General features: G+C 43.1%; 1 protein-coding gene across 4 annotated transcripts in view; it reads left to right on the top strand.

Annotated features, from left to right (window-relative positions):
• The window catches only part of RNF213 (ring finger protein 213), a 135,886-nt gene that overhangs the window by 91,510 nt on the left and 22,018 nt on the right, over nt 1–22,358 (top strand). For all 4 annotated transcript variants that reach the window (XM_044456452.1, XM_044456451.1, XM_044456450.1 and 1 more), the window contains 15 exons: nt 1,686–1,867; nt 2,926–3,046; nt 4,243–4,343; nt 5,543–5,725; nt 5,912–6,069; nt 6,156–6,264; nt 6,558–6,672; nt 9,452–9,668; nt 9,946–10,142; nt 10,554–10,676; nt 11,430–11,540; nt 11,865–12,107; nt 12,685–12,766; nt 20,961–20,995; nt 21,265–21,359. In XM_044456452.1, the coding sequence (XP_044312387.1) occupies nt 1,686–1,867; nt 2,926–3,046; nt 4,243–4,343; nt 5,543–5,725; nt 5,912–6,069; nt 6,156–6,264; nt 6,558–6,672; nt 9,452–9,668; nt 9,946–10,142; nt 10,554–10,676; nt 11,430–11,540; nt 11,865–12,107; nt 12,685–12,766; nt 20,961–20,995; nt 21,265–21,359 (2,072 nt within the window). The remainder of the gene's footprint in view (nt 1–1,685; nt 1,868–2,925; nt 3,047–4,242; nt 4,344–5,542; nt 5,726–5,911; nt 6,070–6,155; nt 6,265–6,557; nt 6,673–9,451; nt 9,669–9,945; nt 10,143–10,553; nt 10,677–11,429; nt 11,541–11,864; nt 12,108–12,684; nt 12,767–20,960; nt 20,996–21,264; nt 21,360–22,358) is intronic.

Below are 22,358 nucleotides of genomic sequence, written 5' to 3'. Positions count from 1 at the left end.
AACAAATAGGATAAATAGAAAGGAGAGGCACTGTGGTCTGTAATAGACTGATATTAAAGAGTCATGACCAGTTTCTCAAACTAAGAAATGCCTTTAATGTTTAATTTATTATAATAATGGTAAATGTGTTATTTTTATTCTTAGTTTATTCTAATGATGATCACTCAAAATCAGATTCCAGTATATTTTCATTTATGTATGTATGTATGTATGTATTACTCACTTTTATAGACTGCTTTCTGCAGAGGTGTTAAAACATTGTGTAAAATGTAGTTGACTCAGTAAAGTTAATCCAGGTTAAAACCACACACGCTTATTATAGTACAGATTATAGCAAGCTGAGCCACACCTCAGGAAAAGGTGTTGTGAAGGGATAGGCATTAAAAACATGTTTAGACATAAGGAATATGGGGAGGGGGGTTGTCTTTCCAGCTTTCCAAAGGGTGGGTGATGCAGCGCTAAGTTCTCTACTTCAGGTGCTCTTGAGGTGAACCGCAGGAGCATGTGGCACCCCCCCCCCCCCCCATGATCTCAGAGACAGAGCAGGAATCTAAGGGATAAAGCAACACCTGAGACACCCTGATCCCAAGCTGCTCAAAGCTTTACGTGTTAGCAGAAACACCTTAAATTTGGCCTGGAAGCTTCAGTCTCAAAACCTGATTGGAACCCAGACTGAAATAGGTCTGAAAACAATTTAATCAAAGAATGCCTACAGTTGCCTGTACGTGCTTACCACAATTCTCTCTACTGAGTTCTCTAGAAAAGGCATATTCTCACCTTAGCAGTAGTTTTCATACAGACTTAGATCCAGTGTTGGCCTCTTTAGAAGTGTTTGTACTTTCCCCTTTTTCAAAATGTCAGACAGTGCTCCTTCAGACGAGGAGTGATAATCACAGCTGGACCCACCTAGCTATGCCATGCTGGCTAGCCTTAGTTCGCTTATGAGGAACAGGGATTGAGAGGGCGTATAGTTCGTTGTATAGCTACAAAAACCTCATAGACATCAGCAGGTCACATTAACTGATACTGATCCCACAAGATACAGCTAGATGGAGCATCTAGATTGCTTCATAGCTGCATGACTTTATCCTCAAAGCATGCTGGAAAAGCAGCACAGCTGGCCTGTGAGGGCTCTAAAGGGGCTGTAGAGGGGCTGCATCTGCTTCTTTCAAAACACAGCATTCCAAGGTGTTTAAACTCTAAATTTGAACTGGAAGAAGAGGCAGAGTTGGAATTCTTATCTGAAATAAGAAAGCCAGCAAGAAAGCGCTGGTGACAAGCAGGCCACTTCTGGTTCGGAGTGTGAGTGCCAGGCCGTGAGTGGCAGCAAGGACGGGCAGAATACCAGGTCCAGGGCACAAGCTCAAGCTGAGTCCAGAGCTCACTACGGACCAGAGAGTTGGCGCTAGTTAGCGGGTTCGGGTCAAAGGTACAGATGAAAGCAGTCCGCGTTGGTACACACAGACGGGGGAGGGGGGAGAAGGGGGGGTTCTTCACTAATGCAGGTTTAAGTCCACATGTCATCAGGAAGGATTTAATATATTGTTTTCCCATAGACTCAATAGTTTGGTTAACCAAAAATTGTATTAACTAGACTGTGCAATTCTGTCTGTATGAAGTAGATATGTTTTTTCCTTACTGCCTGTGCCTATAGTCAGAGTCCTCTTCATGCCTGCTCACCTTAGGTACTGGATGTGCTTTCTGCATTGGCTTGCACTGAAATGTTGCAAGAAAAATTGTTGAATTGTAGCCCTGAGGCATGGCTCCAGCAGGTAAAGAACCTTCAGATGCCGATTGAACTTGTGTGTTCAGTAAACTACTTGCACCATAATGGGGGCCAATGTGAGCAACTGCTCCAGGAAGTCAGGTAAGACTTTCCAATGTTAGAAATGCTAGTTGAATTCTAGTCCTGTTGCATTTATTAGCAACTAATTAATTAGCAACTTCATCTGAAGGGCAATCATGAAACCTACAAAGAAATATGTGGTAGTCAATCAAGATAGTACAGTGGCTTAGTCGGCATCTGTTTCTCTCCCACTTGCCATCTTAATAGGACTGATGTGGCCTTCCGTCCACCTGTGGAGATGGGGCCCAGCTTTCTTACAATACAGCATTTCTAGCTAGTTCAGATTCAGGATATGAGATAAATGGTGTAGAAGGGAAGGTGACTGTGAAATCAAGGTTAACAGGAAAGAGAAGACAGGAGTGACAGAGAACCAAACCCTCTTGGGCAGGGAGGGAGACACTGCAGAAACAAGTGGGGGAGGACAGTGAATTTGTAGACCCAGTGAGGTGTCGCCAGGTCAAATGGGAAGGCTAGTTGCATAATATCAGGCATTCTTGCCACTTGGCCCACATACAGCATGTACACCCTGAAGGTGGAGTCAAGACTGGGGAAAGAAATGAGGATGAGGTGAAGGTTGCTCCTCTTTGGAATCAACTCTTCACGTAGGAGGAAGCTACATCCACAGATCAGAGGAACTGTTACCTTTAATTTCTGCAGCTTGTTAACAGCTCTCCTGGAAAATGTTCTGGATCACATTTTCCAGGAGAGCTGTTAACAAGCTGCATAAATTAGCACACCTGGTAAGGTCCAGTTAAAGGACTGCACTTTTACGAGCTTTTGTATTGATCTGCAGGAAGAGAAAAGGTTGGCTGGAGAAAGATGCTTATGATAGCACCCAGAGATGATGTACACGAAGTGGTATATCTTGTGCTGTGGCATACACACAGCTCTGGTTTGCTCCTTGGTTACAATTTACTACTGGATTGGATGATTAGTCTTAGTCCTTTCCAAATCAAGCAATTTTGATATTGTAATTTTATTATACAAGAGTTAGTTGCTGTGTTTTTCAGTCCAATTGTCTGTCACTAACTTCCTCCTTTTAAAATGAATCATCATTTGATTGATTATTTCTGAAACAGGAGTCAATGGAATCGGGTCTTCTCAGTATCCCTCTTTGTGGAACATGTGCTGCTTGAAGCAGAAACATCAATTTCAGGGGTGCAGGATCTGGTAAAGAAGTACACAGTGCAGCTTGGAAAAGTAAGAACCTTATTCTCATTGGATCGGAACTAGCACTTTTCAAGCAGCACTTTTTCCTTATTTGGCTCAGGTGTTTAAACTTTTGGGGTGAAACAGGGTTACAGCCTATGATGATGAGCAGCCACTGCTTGCCTTATCCTAAGCTTAGGCTCTACTCAGCACAAGTGACATAGCAAAAAAAAATCCCACCACTGTTGGACAGCGGAGGTGTTTCAGCTAAAGAAAGGGTTGTCACATCTGAATGCCAGTGTTACCAGTTTGCTGAATATTTTGTCAACAAAATTGCTCACACTCGCTTTAGCTGGATTCTGCAGTTATAGCAAGGCTCTGTGATGTGCCCATGACATCTTTTTATCTTCATTTGAAGGTTAGCTTCCAACTTAAACAGCCCCATGTTCTAAACACTTTGATAGAATTTGAGACTCATCGATGTGCTCACTTGATCTTGCCCATTTCAGCCTGTGAAGCTTGACTGGAGGTGATAGTGGCTGGGATTATAGGAGTTGTAATCCAAAATATCTGGATAACTCCAGGTTGCCTGCTTCTGATCTAGAGCCTTTTCAATCTGTATTCAGGCCTAATTTGGGCACTGAAAATACTCTAGTTGACTGAAAGACAATCTGCATGAGAAACTGGACAGAGGCAGCTACCTCTGTGGGCCTCTTAGCCATGTTCAGCACCATCGACTTGGTATCCTTCTCAATTACCTTCTAGGGATGGGAGTGTAGACATCATTTTATGGTGGTTCAGGTGACCTGAGAGTATAACTCATGTGGTACTGAGGGACTGCTGCTCAACTTCATTGCTTTTAACATAGTTTCATCATGGCTAACATTTTTAAAAGCATTTTATTACTAGCTATCTTGAAACTATAAAATAAAACAAAATATTAAGGCTGCAGTCGTAAACATACTTACTAATAAGACCTATTGAAATAAATGGGACTTACTTATGAGTAAGCATCTTAAGGATTGCTCTGCAATCCAGTACATCCATTCCTGAATTCATTGTATATACTGAGCTCAGTGGAATTTGACCTCACTGAATAGACGTGTGTGGGTGTTCTGCATGCCATTCAATAAATTAAATGGAACATTTTGTGTAAGCCAGTGTGAATAAATACATATTTTGCCTATATATGAGACAATTTTTACTTTAAGCCTGGACTGTCATAGGACTCTTTTTGTTGTTTTCAGTGTTTTCAGTGGAATTCTGATATCAAGTCTCATAAAACATTCACTGCTGTGATGGAAGTGCTACGCCAGTGCAAGGAGGCTGTCAGTTTAATATTTTGCAGGTGATGTTTTGGGGACAAGAATGGTCCATTTTGGGGGTCTGCTTTGAGTTTGTTCTTATTCTTAGTTCCTGGACTAAATGTTGAAATACAAATAGCCATGTAAAATGCACAAATGCCTGTAATATTAAGAAATGAATGGAGGAATCTTTGCATAAGAACAGTTTTTAAGTTTTTAATTATCATATCTGATACATCATCTTGTGGGAGAGAAGTGAAGCATTACTTTTTTATTTAATATATTTGTATCCTGCCTTTCCAGGACAATTTGAGACGACTTACAAGTACCATGTATGGCTGCATAACACAGGGGTGCAATTATTTGGTGCCTGTCTTTAGACAGGAATCTATTTGTCCCCTCCCCTTAAGAGTCTTTTCAATATTTACTAATGTATTTGTACCACCCAGCCCTTCTGCCTATCACAAATTTCATTTAAATATGTGTGTGTGTCCTATTTTCCACATCAGTGCCCAGGCTGCTTAAAAATTAGGTACTGAAAACAAACCCAGTCCAGCAACAGTAAAAAGACAAATAAACCAACCTTAGAGTTGCAGGCTACCAGAGCAAAATAAGGCTGTCAGGCTAAAGACATGAGAGAAAAAATAGTCTTTCATCAGTGTCAATAAACATTTCTGGTGAAGTTGCTCCAGGGATGCTGCCTTCACTACAAAGAAAGCTGTGTCTTGAATCACCATTGACAGCATCTCCAGAGATGAATGTCTCTGAAGAGGGGGTTCTGCTGGTGATCTAAGTGCATGGACTAATTGATTTTGGGGAAGGCAGTCATTCAGAAATGACAATATTGTTAGAACTGCTTTAGAATGGGGGTAATACAATGCTAATTCATATTTTGAGAGCCAGTGTGGTGTAGTGGTTAAGAGCATGGGGCTGGGACTCAGAGGATTTGGGTTCTAGTCCCCGCTCAGCCATGGAGCCAACTGGGTGACTTTGGGCCAGTCACAGACTCTCAGCCCAGCCTACCTCACAGGGTTGTTGTTGTGGGGATAAGATGGAGGAGGAGAGATGATGTAAGCTGCCTTGAGTCCTTTGTAGGAAAAAGGCAGGATATAAATCACAATCACAATATAAATCACAATATAAATAAATATTGTCTTATTCCCTTTAGTCAGAGAAGCCTATAATGAAATATATATTGAAGCCACATGCATGTTTGGATTGACTGTTGCTTTTGGATTCACAGATATGGTTTGAAGCCATGCCCAATTTGCATGGGAGATCCTACAGAGCCAGTGAACCTTCCTTGTGATCATGTGTATTGTCACAGTTGCATCAAAGTATGGCTCGTGCCAGAACGGATGCAATGTCCATTATGCCTAACTAAGGTACCAGAAGACTATACTCCCACAGTATCCAAGGAGCTCAGGTAAAGCTTTATTTCCGATCCAGCAGATTATTATCCTGATGATGACCTTGAACCTCTGAGCTTAATATTGGAAGACTTTGTGTCACCTGATTGGCTTTGAATTCTTTTGCATTGCTCTCAAGTTATATGATGCAGGTTCTGCAGTTGATTGGATAAGTAAGTTCTCGCCCTTTTCCTCCCTCACAGCATTGCCATAGGGAAAAATGCCCAGTTCCGTAAATGTTGCAACAGTTTTTTTATAGACCTGGTTTCAACAATGTGCTTCAAAGACAATGAGCCCCCAGAAAAAGCTGTGATCCAGGAACTGCTAAATCTGCTGTTTGTTCACGCAAAGTATTTGAGAGGTAGGCTCACATGGTATTATCAATTTCCCCACTTAGAATGAATTGGCTTGATTATTTCTCTAAATTGAATTGCACTATATCTCTAGGTTCTGCTGAATCTGATGTACATACAAAATCTCTGTCCCCTTTTGATGATGTGGTGGATAAAACTCCTGTGATCCGTTCCATGGTGCTAAAGCTGCTTCTGAAATACAGGTAAGGAATTTTACCTGGGATTATTCTTCCAGACAATGAATCCTGTTTGCCTTTCTGTGTTGCCATCGCTCGTATGCGAGTTTCCTTGAGGTCCTTGTAGTCTTCGCAAGGGCTGAGCTCACACTTTTCAGAAACTGCTGTATCCCCCCGAACATCCACCCTTTGCACAGCTATATCTGAAATTCATTGTTCTGACATTGGATATGACCTTTTATTTCGGGAATATGATGAATATCAATTGAAGCATATGGTCTGTTCCCTAATAATAAGGGGGGGTGTCTGTGTTTCCATAGCTTCAGTGATGTGAAAGTCTATATAAAAGAATATTTATCGCAAGTAGAAACAAGTCATCTCCTGGACAATGAAGATAAAGTAGAACTGTATGTGTTATTTGTCAACTGCTTTGAGGTATGTATATTTTTGCATTTTTAAAAAAATTTGGTAGAGCCCCATGAGACCTGCATGCTTGGCAATCTCTGGAAAACAAATCCCTTTTCTAATAGTGTCTGAGTTATTTTTCAAAAGGAATGTGTTGCCTGTCTTAAAAGAAAATGAGTTAAGAGGACTGTGTTGTGTGTTGTTTAATTACATTTGTTCTACTTATTGAATACGCTATCATGTGGTTTCTGTGCTCTTTGATTCATTCTGGAAAAATTTAAGTTGTATATTCAGAGATATGCAGGTTGTTTTTAGATGTGTAATTTTATCTTGCTCATGTGTTTTGGAAGTAAATTTACTAGACCAGAAACTGCTTAAGATCTATTTTTAATTTACCTCTGTGAGCTAAGGGAAAGGCTTGAAGTAAATTGGCTTTTCTATTTTAGCCAACACTACCCCCCTTCACTAGTCTTGTATTTATATATTTACTAAGCTACCAACTGCTGAATAAGGAAAGCCTGAATCTCTCTTTCAGTGTCAGTTAAAGAGTATTTTATGAATGACTATTTCTTATGTAAAACTTATTTAAAACTTTTTTATCCTATCTTTATCCAGAACAGATAGTTCAAGATAGCTTACAACTAAAAATATATACAGGTAGTTCCTTGGTTACAAATGAGTTCTGTTGCTGAGAAAATGGAAATTTGTCTTAAGACAAATTTGTATGTAAGCTGGATTATGTAAAGTTGGTCCTCCACACTTGCAGGGGGCAGGACCCCTGTGAAAGTGGAAAATCCACAAATATTTCTAGGTACCCCCCTGCCCAAACTCATCTGAAGCGCCTCTTTGCAGCAAGGAAATGCCAAAGAAATTGCCCTGTCCGGATGGGTGGGGCAGGAAGGCTTGCTTTGGAGGCCTCCCTCTCTTCCCTTTCACTTCCTCTTTCTCTCTGTGGTGATGACTATTTCCTGCAGTATTTTTTTAATTAATAGGCTTTATGGCAATTTGTTTGTAAGTACAGGTTCTCCATAACTTGGCTGTCCATAACTCAGGATTCCCTGTATTTTGGTAACTGAAGATTCTCATGATTCTTAAATTCTTAATTATTTTTATTTAATAAAGCAGAGTGTTTAGCCCTCTTGTTTACCCACTACATCCCCATGATGAAGGAAAAAATGCTTCCTTTTTTTCTCCAGCGGCTTTCCTGTCTTGCATTTATCCATTCAGTACAAGTGTTGAAGTTGTCCTCATGTATGTTAAAGTTTTATATTTTGGAATACAGAACTCTTTGCCTCCGCTTCTTCACCCCACCTCCCAAAAATATCCAGGGTTTTTCCATTCAGGTTCATTCTATGGAAAAAGGAGGCAAGCCCATGATATGCAAATGATTCATCTGCTGGCTAATGGCTCTTGAGTGCAGAGCATAGCAGGCAGGGGAAAGATACAATGTTTTGAATTGTAAGCGGTCCAGAGACCCACTGGTTATTGGACAGGGTAAAAATACCCAAATAAATAAAAATAAATAAAATTACTAATTGAGATCCACAAATTGTATCAACTTGCTGATTTGTTGGAATGTACATGCCCCTCTTGTTAAGGGTTAAGCACATCAGCGAATAGATACTGTTACAAATGCAGCCATGCTGGAGACTGGTAAGTCTTGCTGTCAGCTGTTTCCCTCATTGCTATTCAAATACCAGGCCAGCTCACACCTTGTCTTTAGGCAGTTTTCTACCTCAGACTGTAAAAAGAAAACATTGAAACCTGTTAAATTCTCCAAATTCTGGTTGTTTTATCTGTCAAGCTCTCAATGCATCATGATGTTTTCCTGATGCTTCTGATGATTTCTTGATGTGTCTGTGGTGTGCTTCTGTATCGTTCTAGCATATCATCCATTGAAAGTCTCCTTCCTCTCCCAGTGCATATGTGACAGCAACTCCATAAAACACTGTGTATCCTCTGTTTCTTTGTAATGAATCTTAAATTGGCTACCCCTCAGTGCTGTTGTAATTTAGGGATACCTGTTTGCTGTAAATAAATTATTGAATGCTTGACTGTATGCTCCGTTTTGGATTCGGACATTCATTCTTTGCAGGTCTGAAATCCTGACACAAGTCAAATCAACCTTTGGATTTGGCAGTGCATCTTCACTTCTTTCTCTTCTGCCCCATCCTATTGCCCAGCCCTATCTATTTTTTTATTCAGTCCTTTTATGTAATCTGTACTCTGTGTTTCTAGTAAAAATGGCACTCAGGGCTGCTTGTGGGCAAAATTAAAATTGTTTAAAACAATATATTAACATGTTAAAAACATCACAGAATAAATAATGAAAATCAACCAACCCAACAAACCACTTAATGCCTAAAAGGCCTTTTTGAATAAAGCAGAAAGACAGCAGAGAGGGAGCAAATCTAGGCCTCCTTGAAATGAAGTTCCACAGGCTGGAAGCAGCCACCAAAAGCTCTATCATGGCTTTGAAGCTGCCATTCTCAAAACAAAGGAATTTGTACAATCAGGCAGGCTCATGTGGGAGTGTCCAGTCTTTGAGGTAGCTTAGTTTTGATAAAAATATTTCAGATTCTTTTTTCCTGCAAAAGATATGATCTCCAAGAAACAAATTAAATTGTATAGACTGACTTGATTCTCTGCAAACAATTTCTTCCAAACTAAATTAGTGTCCTTCTATCCCAAAAGATGCTGACTGCCCACAATCCTACACATTCCTTCATTTGAAAGTTTTAACTATATATTATGTAATATTTTAGTTGAGATTAAAAATCCAGTTCCTCCCCCCCCCCTTTTATTCCAGGATTCTATCTGTAAGAAATCAGGAGCCTTCTCTGAGGAAAGCAAGACAAACTATCTGAAAGATAATGGACATTTCTTGAAAAGCTACTTAAAGTTGGGCAGAAGCAGCCAAGAAACCTCTCAAGAAGCCACCATTGAGTACTTGCAAGGAGTGGCCAGGATCCGGCAATTTATGGATATGGCTGCAGAACTTCTCTTTGAACTTCATGGAACTGCAGGCAATTGGATTATGATGACTATAGGGGATGGAAATGGTGGTGTATGGGACAATTTTTATTGATAGGTTAATTATAAGGTGGACTTCTCATTTGTTTCCATATTTAAGAGAAAGATAAACACTGTTTTTATATTCCTATAGGTTTCCTGTTTTGCTACTAGAGTGTATTCTGTGCTTTGAATGCAATCTCTTACAAGACAGTTGCATTTCTAAAACCACTGGTTATCAAGAGCTGGCCATAGTTAGGAAATAAGGCTTCACTTCCCTTCTCTTTGCAGGTTCTAGTGAAGAAATAGAGAAGAAACACTACTTGGAAAGAGTGATGCAGTTCTGTGATCAGATTCAAAATGACTGGTGCCGGGTTTATCTTATCCGAAAGCTTACTGACCTGTGCGGGATGGAGTTCACACAGAGGCTTTCCAGTGAAACTCAGTTTCAGTGGATATTTCCATCAGAAATAATTCAACAGCAACAGGTATTGCAGATCTGACTGTAACATTTGCAACTTCTACAGCTTCATTTCTGGACAATGGCTTGGTCCGGGAAGGCCAAATGGTGTGGGACACTGAAAGGGAGTTGTAAAAATAAAATGAATTTGTTTATGCTGAGACTTGGCTTTCTAAGAACAATGCTCTCCTAAGCAGAATGCTGAAATAGATGGACTGGACAGACATCTATTGGGTTGCTTTAAAATATAAGCTATCCTGTTTTGCATCAAATTACCCAGATGGAAAATCCCTTAGGCCTGTGCCTGCTTATTGTGTGGGCCATTTCAAACTCCTAATGGTTGAAATCCAAATGCAGGATATTACTTTCTCTAGAAAGTAGTCATACCACATTATTTAGCATTTGTTCTAATCCTGAGCTTCATATTTTGTGCTTTCAGAGACAGAAACTTGGTCAGATTGATCGATTCCTGGTATATGGCAGAAACTACAGAATGCTGCGTGATGCTATGGGAAAAGCTATGATAGAAAGCCAGACACACAATCTTGCAGCAGCCTTGAAAGTAAGGCCTTCCAATTAGCACAGCTTTTCTTTAGTGACCTGGCAAGGTTCTTTTCTGACGGTAGCAAAAATGTCACTTCCATTTTTAGGTGAACTTCATATGCTCTTGTTGATGTTTCGTTTCCTCCCTCCCTGCCATCATTGTTCTGATACTTTCTTCCAGGGTTTCTCTGTGAGTGCTGGTCATCCACAATTGGAACACCACTATTAGGTTTTACAGTATTTATGTATTGCTTTGAATGATAAGCTATCTTGGCATTGAGTGGAACAACAAGAATAGCAAATGGGACCTGAGCACTGCATATGCTATGGGAGAAATTGGTTTAGGTTACCTATTTTAAGTGCTTTTCATTCACCTATGCCATTTTGTGGCATGTTCCACCTGATGTTTCAATTGCGGTTGGGGGCTGCCTTCCGGGAGAAATGCCCTTTGCAGGAAACATGATCCAATGACTAAATACCAAATTGGAATTAGTTTGTGTGGAAGTTGACAAGCAGCTTCTTGCCCATGCTAGGTAAGAGTTGCCTCCAGGTGACCAGGTAACTAGTGTGCTAGTTAAATAAAGTGACTAAGTAACATTTTGTGGACCTGTTTGCAAGGTTGCTCTTGCGTGGACATAATTTCACACTTTCATAGTTTTACTGTGGTCAGCTGTGTTAATATCCATAACTGCTACCAAAGAAAGATGGAAGCACAGCTTTGAATAATATTTTTCCGTTCTTCTCCAAGTCTTAGAAACTTGTGTCTTTTCAGATATGCGATGGTTCCAAGTCTGGGCAAGCTGTTCATTTTCTCTTAGCTGTTTTCCAAGAACTGACGTCTCTCTATGGATGCAAGGATCAGAGTCTTCAGCCGAAGCAGGAGGTAAATGCTTTGCTTTGGTGCCAGATTGCATGTTGGCTTTTCCACAAGTGCTCTTTTTTATGGGGAGTGGGGGCTTTAAGCTGTCAACAATAGCAATGAAACGGGGAAGACTTGAACATGGTTTGTAGTTTTCCTCAGCAGCTTTATTTTGAAAATCTGTTGAAAGTCCCTGCTTGCATGCACTATTAATCATCTCTTTCCAAATGTTCAATTATCATAGTTGGCCAGAGTCAATATGAAAAGTAAACTAGATCTTTTGAGTTTAAATAACAGATCTTGTTTTACTTTTTGTTAAGAAGATTAATTTTATTTGTTTTATTTCAGCAATGTGATATTCTTAAAGAGTTCATCCAGAACTCCAGAGTTCTTCCTTCTTCAGAATGGGAAGCATTTGCAAATTATCTTGTGACTAACAGTCTCCCATCGCTGTCACTGAGTGCCCAGGATTCAAGTCACAAGAGGGTAGTCATTGAAATGGCTGTTCACACTGCAGCTGTTTTGCTATCTGGACAGAATCAACTCCTCGTACCTCTTAGGAATCTTGCATTTTCACCCAATACTATGCAGGTAAATGAATGCACATTGAGTAAAGATGTGTGAACATTTCATTCCTGTTTGTGCATCATGAAAAAGTGTTGCATTTGCAACTCCAAACATAAACAGGAACGCAAGTCTCAGAAAATGTTCACAATTTTCTGTATTTGCATTAATGCTTAGAATTAATGTGTAAATGGACAGCTTTCCACCATACCATCATTCTGTAGTGTTATGAAGGGAAAATGCACATTTTCCAAATAAAAGTTCATGCTTTTCTCAGACAAGGTGGGTGAAGAAGACATTCACATATGGGAATGCAAACAAAGTGGACTAAGCTTCAAGAAGGAATTTGGCGAACCTTAACTAGCTCAAACATTATAGGTTCATTCATGCTGAACTTTCTGTTAGCATTCCTTAAATCATAACTTTTTTCTTGCATTTACTTTTGGGTAATTCTTTTGCGCTTTGTGATAGGTGGGATACCTTAGACTCCCAATTTATCTTTCTTTGATGACATGGAAAAAACAGTTAATTCAGTCTGGAGCTGGAATGTACCATAAAAAAGATGCCACTCACTGTAGTATCACTTTATCATTTTCTCCTGCAGAATGCTTTTCTGCCAACAATGCCAGAAGATTTGTTAGCACAGGCTGTGAAGTGGGAGGCAACAGTAGGACTTCACTGGTATAGTAAGTACCATGCACAATCCTGGGAGTAAGCTGGAAAAACACTATTGTTTCAGTGGTAGTACGGAGTAGATCCATTTTACTTTTCTTCAGATTTTCTTTTCAAATATTCTTGTGGTCTCATAAGTCAAAGTACCCTTTAACATCAGTTTAGGCTAATGGACACGTGTCAAAGTGGCCTTTTTAAAAGAACCTGGTTGTAATGTCACTTCCAAGGACTCAAAAATAGTGATAAAAATGTTTACAAATAGACAATGGGAAGTTATTTAGGAATCATCCACAATATTTTCCTGACATGTATATCCTGGAATCAAATAGCAGATTAGTCTTGATCTGTGGAAATATCCCATTAATCTCAGAAAGCATCCCCAGAAAACATTTTTGTTTAACGAAGCCCTGGACTTAGACTCTAGGGTAGAATTGGTTGCTAGAAAGGCCAGACTTGTGTTCATCACAGGCAGGAAGTTGTTATGCTGAGATGTTGATCTCCCAGAAATTGATCTCATATGGAGAAGCAGTTTTGGACAGAGCAGCAGTAGAAAAACTTTGGGAAACACAGGTGCTTTTATACCTGCTTAATACAGCAGGCCATTGACAGTGCACTCTCCCTTGTTTCTTCTGTAAGAAATAAAGGCTGAGCAGCACTTAGATTTCCACAAAGGTAACATTGGTAAACCATTTTCATGTGTCCTTTCTGAACTGTATGAGTTTGCTATTATTCACAAAGACAAATTGATGGCAAAACTAACTTTTATTTTTCATGGTCTCTGTACATCACACATGTGGACACTAAATAGGCAGCTTTTTCTACATTTGTCCAGTAACTTGGCTTTTCTTCAGTTATAGCCTCTTCTGTCCAAATTCTTCTTTCTCAACTCCTTGTATAAATGAGGTCTCACCTGTTGTTCTATCCACATTTATACAGCTGCCATCTCAGCGTTCCTGCTCCAACCAAAGGCCACTCAACTTGCTCTCATCTCTGCATTCAGAAGTTCTTCGTCATGGCCTCTGTGCATCACACATATGGGTTCTGTGCCTGCGCAGTGCCTTTGGCCGGAAGATTAACAGCTAACGGTTTTTGGCGGGAACTCCGCTCCCCCTCCCCACTAGCATTATATAAGGAGCGGAGTGTCCGCCATTTTCCAGTCTTTGTGACCACTGTTCATTGTGCCTCGTGCCGCTTCGCTCTCGCTTAGATCATTACTTACCTTCTCGTTTGTTGAAAAATTCCTCTTTTTCTTACCAAGTTAGTATTCCCTTGTTCCTGTTACTCTTAGTATCTCACTCAGTTCTTGTTTTTTCACTTTATTCTCTCTTGTTCCTATAAAAAAACAACCAAAAATATTATCCTCCTGCTTTACTATCTTCTTTTCTTCATTTTTCTACAATGGCACAACGAGCAGCGTTCCGCAAGTGTGGAAAGTGTGGCTCCAAAATGCCCGCCGCGGACCCGCATGACCTGTGCCTCCTTTGCCTGGGGGAAGGGCACAGGACAGATAAATGCGACCACTGTTTGGCCTTTTCCAAACAGGCGAGGAAGAATCGGGAGAACCGCCTCCGCAAGCTCTTGTGGGACCAGGCTCTCCTCCAATCGGACCGGCTGGTGGCTAATCCCCCTACAGTGGCTCCACCCGAAGGCCGCCCAACTCAGGCCGACCTGCCGCAACGCCCGGCCTCTTCCTCCATTGCTCCGCCCTCACGCCCTTCAGAAGAAAGTGCTTCCAGCATGGCCGATCAGCCCGTTTCCCTTCCAAGGAAACAAAAGGAGAAACGAAAGCACAGTGACCCAGACAAACATCCTGTGCATAAGAAGGCCAAAAAAGATAAGGCGGGCAAGCTGGTTAAGAAATCGAGGAATCCCGAGCATGCAAAACATCACCACTCGGGTTCGGCGGCCTCCTCGATCCCGACTCTGGCCACGGAACCGACACCCTTGGTCCCGACCATCTAAGCGGCTATAAGGGTTACTCCACCAGGCTCCCCATGCTGACCGGTAGCCGAACCCCTTCAGGATCCACAGCGTGGTTCCATCTCGGATGGGGAAATAAAAGATTCTCCGCCGAGAGCTCGGTCGCCTACACCAATGCCGCCTGTCCCTCTGGATACCGACATCGCCATCTCTCCTCCGAGAAGCCGCAGGAGCTGCTCTTCAGATGCTAGATCTGATGACTGGTACCAGTCCTGATACTCCTCCGCTCCGAGATGGGAAGAATACCAATCCGTGGCCTATTACCTGGTTTCCAGAGGACGATCTTCACCGCCAGCTCCTCAGGGTCGTTTCCATTCTACACCAAGAGACATCCCGAGGGTTCCATCTAGAGAAAGCAGCAGATCGGAGTCGCCAGGAGATTCCTCTTCCAGTGCTCCACTCCCTTACTGGATGGAATCTGATGAGTCAGAGGTTGACTCAACCTCACCAGATGCAGTGGTTTCTTCTCAAGGGCCGGGGTCACCTGAAGAACCGTATATCTCTTTCAATGAGATAATGGGCAGACTGGTGAGGTCGCTCGACATCAAAGCCCACCAACAACCGGGGTCAAGCACTGACCGTTTTTATGATGTGGTCAGGGGCGAACAATCCACCTCCATCGCCTTACCACTCATAATGACTCTGCGGCAGGCAATGACTCAGCCATGGGACCTCCTGGCCCACCCACAACCTACTTCACGTAAATATGAATCCATGTATCGGGTTCGAGAGGAGGACATCCCATTCCTCCTTCGTCACCCCAAGCCGAATTCGGTTGTTGTGGAATTCTCTCAGGGCCAGGAAGCACGTGGACACACTTCACCTCGCGATAAGGAAGGAAGAAAAGTTGACTCCCTTGCCCGCCGGGTGTACGCAGCTTCGGGTCTTGGATTACGAATTTCAGATTATGAAGCAACCCTGGCGCGCTATCAATACTTCCTTAAGCAGCGCCTAGATACCTTCATTGACACCTTCCAAGGGAACCAGGGCGAGTTGGCAAAAACTTTTGTTAAGGAAGCTATGCAGGTGGCGGTGCAACAGCTTTCCACAGCAAGGCACCACGTTGACTCTGATTTGAGGTCGCTCGTTGGTGCCATTTCCCTCCGCAGACACGCCTGGTTGCGTAATTGCAATTTTCCTGAAGAGATGAAGCGGAGAACTGAGGAGATGCTGTTCGACGAATCCGGTCTCTTCAATGCGAAGACAGATAGTAAACTGAAAAAGATCCATGAAGCCAGAATGATGGCCCGGCATATGGAACTGCAATCCCAGCCCTGACGTAAGTGGTCATGGTCACACCCGCAATACCGCCAACAATTCCAACCTCGGCAACAACAACCACATCAACTTCAGCAGCGCCACAGACACCGTCCCGGCGTTTCCACCAGGGCTGCCGTCGCTTTGACACGGATAGGCAACAGCACTGATGGGACGTGTGAACCTTTCCTCTCCTCCCAACCTCACCCTCCCCTCTCTCATTTGGGGACCGAATGAATAGTCGGCTCCCCACTTGGGAGTCCATTACATCTGATGGATGGGTGTTATCCATTTTCCAGCACGGCTATTGAATTGAATTCGACGTTGTTCCATCATCGAATTTTATCCATTTTACACCGGCCTCCTCAGTACTGTTGGATGAAATTCACCAACTCCTTACTAAGGGAGCTGTTCGTCGCTTATCATTGTCGGACGGGCTCCATGGATTCTATTCTAAATATTTTACGGTCCCGAAACGAGACGGGGGTCTCCGACCCATATTGGACTTGAGAGCTCTCAATAAATTCATAACACCAAAGAAGTTTCGGATGACCACACTCCAAAATATACTTCCGTTGCTAGGGAGAGGGGATTGGTTCACCTCGTTGGACTTGAAGGATGCCTATTTTCATATTGATACATCCACGTCATAGGCGATTCCTTCATTTTGCGGTAGGCTCTGAGATCTACCAATTCAAGGTGTTACCATTTGGATTGGCCACTGCACCAAGAGTTTTTACGAAGTGTATGGCTCCTGTTTGCGCATACCTTCGTCTACGTGGAATTTGGATATACCCGTACCTTGATGATTGGTTGTTGGTTTCCAACACTAGGGCAGGACTTTTGCCTGCCGTTGATATTACTTGTGCTCTTTTACAAGACCTTGGACTCTGCATTAATCAACAGAAGTCTTCTCTTATCCCTGCACAGATGATCAACTTTATCAGAGCCCGGCTGGATTCTACGTTGACAAGAGTCTTTCTTCTTCAAGACAGACAGCGTGCCATTGCTTGGTGCATCTCTCAGATTCGACAAAAAAGGGCTGTTCCTGCCCGATCTATCCAGATTCTGTTGGGACACATGGCTGCATCCATCGCCGTGGTTCCACATGCCAAACTCAGACTACGCCCTCTTCAGTTATTCTTCAACGGAATTTTCCGACCACAGAGAGATCCACCTACCAAATGGATTTGGCTCCTGGCCTCCGTTCTTCAGTCCCTGTCATGGTGGACAGAACCAGCCAATCTGAATGTCGGTCCCGTTTCGGCCTCGGTACCCTACAGTGGCTCTTGGTACCGACGCATCTCTTCTCGGATGGGGAGCCATTTGCTCCGGACTACGTACTCAAGGGATGTGGAGTCCCAGGGATTCCAGGAACCACATCAACTTTCTGGAACTTCTTGCTGTTTTCAAAGCCCTGCAGTCGTTCGAAGACGTGCTTCTTCATCAGGCTGTCCAGGTAACTTTGGACAACATGGCTACGGTCTTTTATTTGAACAAGCAAGGGGGAACCCGGTCCCCAAAACTAGCCCGTCTGTCCATCAAAATTTGGGACTGGTGCATACTGAGAGATATCACTCTTCTAGCAGTACATCTTGCAGGCACGGACAATGTAGAGGCAGATCTCTTGAGCAGACGTATGTCGCGGTCACACGAATGGGAACTGGACCATCGGGTTCATGACAGACTGTTCCACCTTTGGGGTCCACCAGACATAGACCTGCTTGCCGACCAACAGAACAGGGTGTGCATGAACTATTGTTCCAGAGCGGGGATAGGACAGGGGTCGTCCGGGGACGCCTTCATGATTCCCTGGACAAACATGACTTTTTACGCTTTCCCGCTGATCCCCCTCATCATGAGAGTGTTGGCAAAGATCATTCACGAAGGGGCCACAGGGCTACTGATAACCCCCTGGTGGCCGTGCCAACCATGGTTCTCAACTCTCCTTCACATCTCTTGGGAAGATTTTCTTCAGCTCCCTCTCCTTCCTTATCTCATTACTCAGGGGAGAGGCACGATATGACACCCAGACCTATTGTCGCTGAAATTGACTGCCTGGAGGATCCAAAAACTGTATGTACTGCACCGGTGTCGATGCCACCGGCGATCCCTACTACCTCTACTTCACAGACTTTACATCCAGATCTGCTATATATTCTCGAATCTGCATTAAGACTGTCCACTAGGAAGTTGTATGCAGCAATATGGCATAGATTCTCCCGCTTTGCCAAATCTCACTCATTTCCGGCATCATTGGTGTCGATTCAGCAGATTCTTCAATTCCTCTTCGAATTGCATCAGTTTGGACTTAAACTTTCTTGAAAGTATATACAGCAGCGATTTCTCACTACCGTGGAACTATTCAAGGTTTCTCTATTTTTTCTCAACCTCTGATTAAATGATTTTTGAGAGGATTGGGTAACCTCCATCCAACGATAAGGCCTCTAATGCCCACTTGGAGTCTTTCAGTGGTTTTGCAGGCACTGACCTGACCACCTTTCAAACCCATGGCGACAATCGATTTACGCCTTATCTCATGGAAGACTGCTTTCCTAGTAGCTATTACTTCAGCTCGTAGATCATCTGAACTTTGCGTCCTTAGGGTAGACCCCCCTTTTTTGAATTTTCATAAGGAAAAGGTAGTTCTATGGCTAGATCCGTCTTTTCTTCCTAAGATTGCTACCTCATTTCACATGCAGCAGGAGATCGTTTTGCCAGCATTCTTCCCAGCTCTTCCGAATCCGATAGAGAGAGCTCTGCATATGCTGGATGTTCGTCATTGCTTAGCCTTTTATAGGTCTAGGACTGAATCTGTTCGACACTCCCATAGACTTTTTGTTAAATACTCGGAACACGACCGGGGCTATCCGGTCACTTCACAACTACTTTCCAAATGGATAGTGCAAACAATTGCGCTGTCTTACCAATTGGCTAAATTGGACTTGCCATCTACTCCAAGAGGTCATTCTACAAGGGCTGTGGCTGCTTCTTCGGCTTTTGCATCGGGAGTTCCGATGGAAGATGTTTGCAGAGCTGCCACTTGGGCTACCCCCGTACCTTTGCCAGACAATACAGACTTGATGTCCATGCCAGACAAGACTGCTCTTTTGGCAGGGCTGTCCTCTCTTCTATACTTTGCTGATGACACCTCCCTTCTCCAAGTCTGGGTAAGCTTGTTATTCTACCCATATGTGTGATGCACAGAGGCCATGACGAAGAAGAGCAGGTTGCTTACCTGTAACTGATGTTCTTCGAGTGGCCATCTGTGCAGTCACACAATCCACCCTCCAACCCCGCTTGGTGTCATGGGTGATCCGACTTCCTTCTCTTCGATGCTAGGATCTCTTTAGATATTTGTCATACCACTGAAATGTTTGGTTTTTGCCATGATGACAATAACTTTATTAAGGGAGCGAATGTTGGTCTTTCAAAGACTGGAAAATGGAGGACACTCCACTCCTTATATAATGCTAGCGGGGAGCGGGAGCAGAGTTCCCGCCAAAAACCATTAGCTGTTAATCTTCCGGCCAAAGGCACTGCGCAGGCACAGAACCCATATGTGTGGCTGTACAGATGGCCACTTGAAGAACATCAGTTTCAGATAAGCATCCTGCTCTTCCTCAAAAGCATCCTTAATCTAGCTCCACCTGTCAACCTGCTCCATCCCAGAGCCTTTCCATTGTCTTTCATGCTCTCATCAAGACTTTGTTTGAACCTATGGCCTCCACAGATCTCTGCCTCCTCTCTTGGAAAACTGCCTTCTTAATAGCTATTACTTCAGCCTGTGAAGCCAGTGAACTCCCTGCTCTTTGGATTGACCCTCCTTATCTCAATTTTCATAAGGACAAGATTATACATCACCTTGATCCTGCCTTCCTACCAAATTAGTTTCTTCTTTCTACATCAACAAGATGATTATCCTACCAGCCTTCTTTCAGAACCCTTCCAATCCAGTAGCCCTTTGGATGTCTGTAGGGTATTAACTTTTTATGAATCCAAAACTCAGTCCATCAGACAATCAGAGAGTCTCATACAGTAGCCCACATCAAGAATTGCCTATCTCCTCCCAAAGACTCTCTAAATCAGGGGTCTCAAACTCAACTTACCTGGGGGCTGCTGGAAGTAGAGTCTGGGTGAGGCGGTGGTGGTGGGCTGCTTATCCTGCGTCGCTCCCGGAGGCGCTTTGAAGGCCGCAGGTCCCCTCCCCCATACCCTGCCCGGCCCAGCAATTGGCCCACGGGCCGCGAGTTGGAGACCCCTGCTCTAAATGGATAGTTCATACCATATCTTTAGCCTATGAACTCTGGTCTTCAGCTGTCCAGTCCTGTTAGAGCACATTCAACCAGAGTGACTGTGACTTCCACAGCCTTGTATGCAGGAGTGTCCCTCACCGATCTCTATAGAGTGGTGACATGGCCAAATCCCTCCACCTTCATTCACCATTATTGCCTCGATGTTCAAGCAAGAGAGGACACTGCCTTCAGTAGAGCTGTCCTCTCCTTACTCTAGTGAGCAGCAGCAGCACCCTCTTCTGTGAGGTAAGCTTGCCAGTTAACCATATGTGTGATGTATAGAGACCATGGAGAATAAAAGCAGCTTTTCTTTCCTGTAGCAGTTGTTCTTCGAGTGATCATCTGCGCATTCACACATGCACACCCACCATCTCGACTGGTGTCATGTAACATATTTCTGACACAGCATTGACACATCTCTTATCCAGACATTCATTTATATGGGGGTCTCATTCTCACAACTGAGATCTCGTCAGAACCCCCACCCTCACACTAGGTAAGAAAACCCGCCTTTCCTTTAAGTTGCTGGGTGCTGACAATTGACATTTTTATGGTAATGGCTAGTTATGGAAGAGGCAGGATAACACAGGGCCATCACATGTTGTATTTCTGTTCCCTGTCTCATCCAACTCTCTATATGCTCATTTTGCTGTTTTTTCCCTTTCTTTCAAATTAGCATGTCCAAATGGCCACCCCTGTGCTATTGGAGAGGTAAGAGCTGTGTGTGTGTGTTTTCCCATTTATTTTTTTAAATGCACTCTGTGCTATATTTTGCATAGCACTTTGTTACACCCTCAACATTACGTATATCTTTTCCAAGACTCCCCAGCAAACAAATAAGGAACTTTGCTTTATGTTTTACAATTGCTTAGCAACTTGTGAGAGAGAATTATCTTAGCCACATGACAACTGGATGTTATAGTAGTCATAAACAAGAAGGCCTACTTGGATTCATTCATATTCTTTGCTCTCCTTTTCAGTGTGGTCGTCCTATGCAACAAGGTCGATGTGTTGATTGTGGTGCTGCAATAGGAGGCGAAAACCACAGAGCACTGCCAACATTTCAAAAAGCACAGTATGGTTTGTTTTTTAAATGTTGAATGCAATCTTTTATTTATGCAACATTACTGAAAAGTTTAGCAATCATGGTTTTGGTATACACACAGTTTCTTTTACATTTACATTAACATCACAGTAGTACCTTGGCTCAAATAACGATTTTGCTTGAAGAAAGGATAGTGGTTAAGAGCGTGGGACTGGGACTCAGACGATCTGGGTTCTAGTCCCCGCTCAGCCATGGAGCCAACTGGGTGACTTTGGGCCAGTCACAGTCTCTCAGCCCAACCTTCCTCACAGGGTTGTTGTTGTGGGGATAAGATGGAGGAGGAGAATGATATAAGCTGCCTTGAGCCCTTTATAGGAAAAAGGCAGGATATAAATCAATCAATAAATAAATAAATAAAAAACAAAAGACCTGAAAGCTTTTGGGAACAAAGGGGACTTGAAGGACAGCAGGGTAGTGGTTACTTGTGTGCATCCCCTACCGTAGTTCAACTGCAGTGTGAAAAGATCTGGAATTCTGAGTACATGCGAATGCCTTCCTAATTCCCAAAGTATTGTCTGAGTCTAATCCAAGTGGGAAATGCAGCCCAACCCTGAAACAAACATGATCTCTCAAGAGGTAAAATGTCACCTGGGCCCCTCTCAGTGTACTCTTTCATTCTGAGTATGTCTTCCTTAATTGTTGTGCAGACACATAGTTCCTGTTATGTGTACCTAACCAGGCTTTGATTCACTATAGCAAAACCTGCTTTTGGGGCTCGGGTACACTCCAGCAGGGTTGGGACGACCCCTCTTGGAATCTGTCCCTCTAGTGTCCACAGACTTCCTCTTGTGCTCCGCCTGGTCTTGCAAGCAAGCTGTGCCAGGAGGAAGTCTGCCAACCCTTGCAATGTCCCAGTTGCACAACCTTCCCTCTCAGGAGCGGCTGCAGAATGCAGAAACGGGGCACTGAGAGTGGCTGTGCCAGTCACCATGTATAGCAGCCAACCTTCCTGCCTGCCTGCTGCTCTCA

This window comes from Varanus komodoensis, unplaced genomic scaffold (genome assembly GCF_004798865.1).
Source record: "Varanus komodoensis strain SLA01 unplaced genomic scaffold, ASM479886v1 scaffold84, whole genome shotgun sequence".
In the NCBI taxonomy this organism is placed as follows: domain Eukaryota; kingdom Metazoa; phylum Chordata; class Lepidosauria; order Squamata; family Varanidae; genus Varanus; species Varanus komodoensis.
This window is presented reverse-complemented; position numbering and strand designations above follow the sequence as displayed.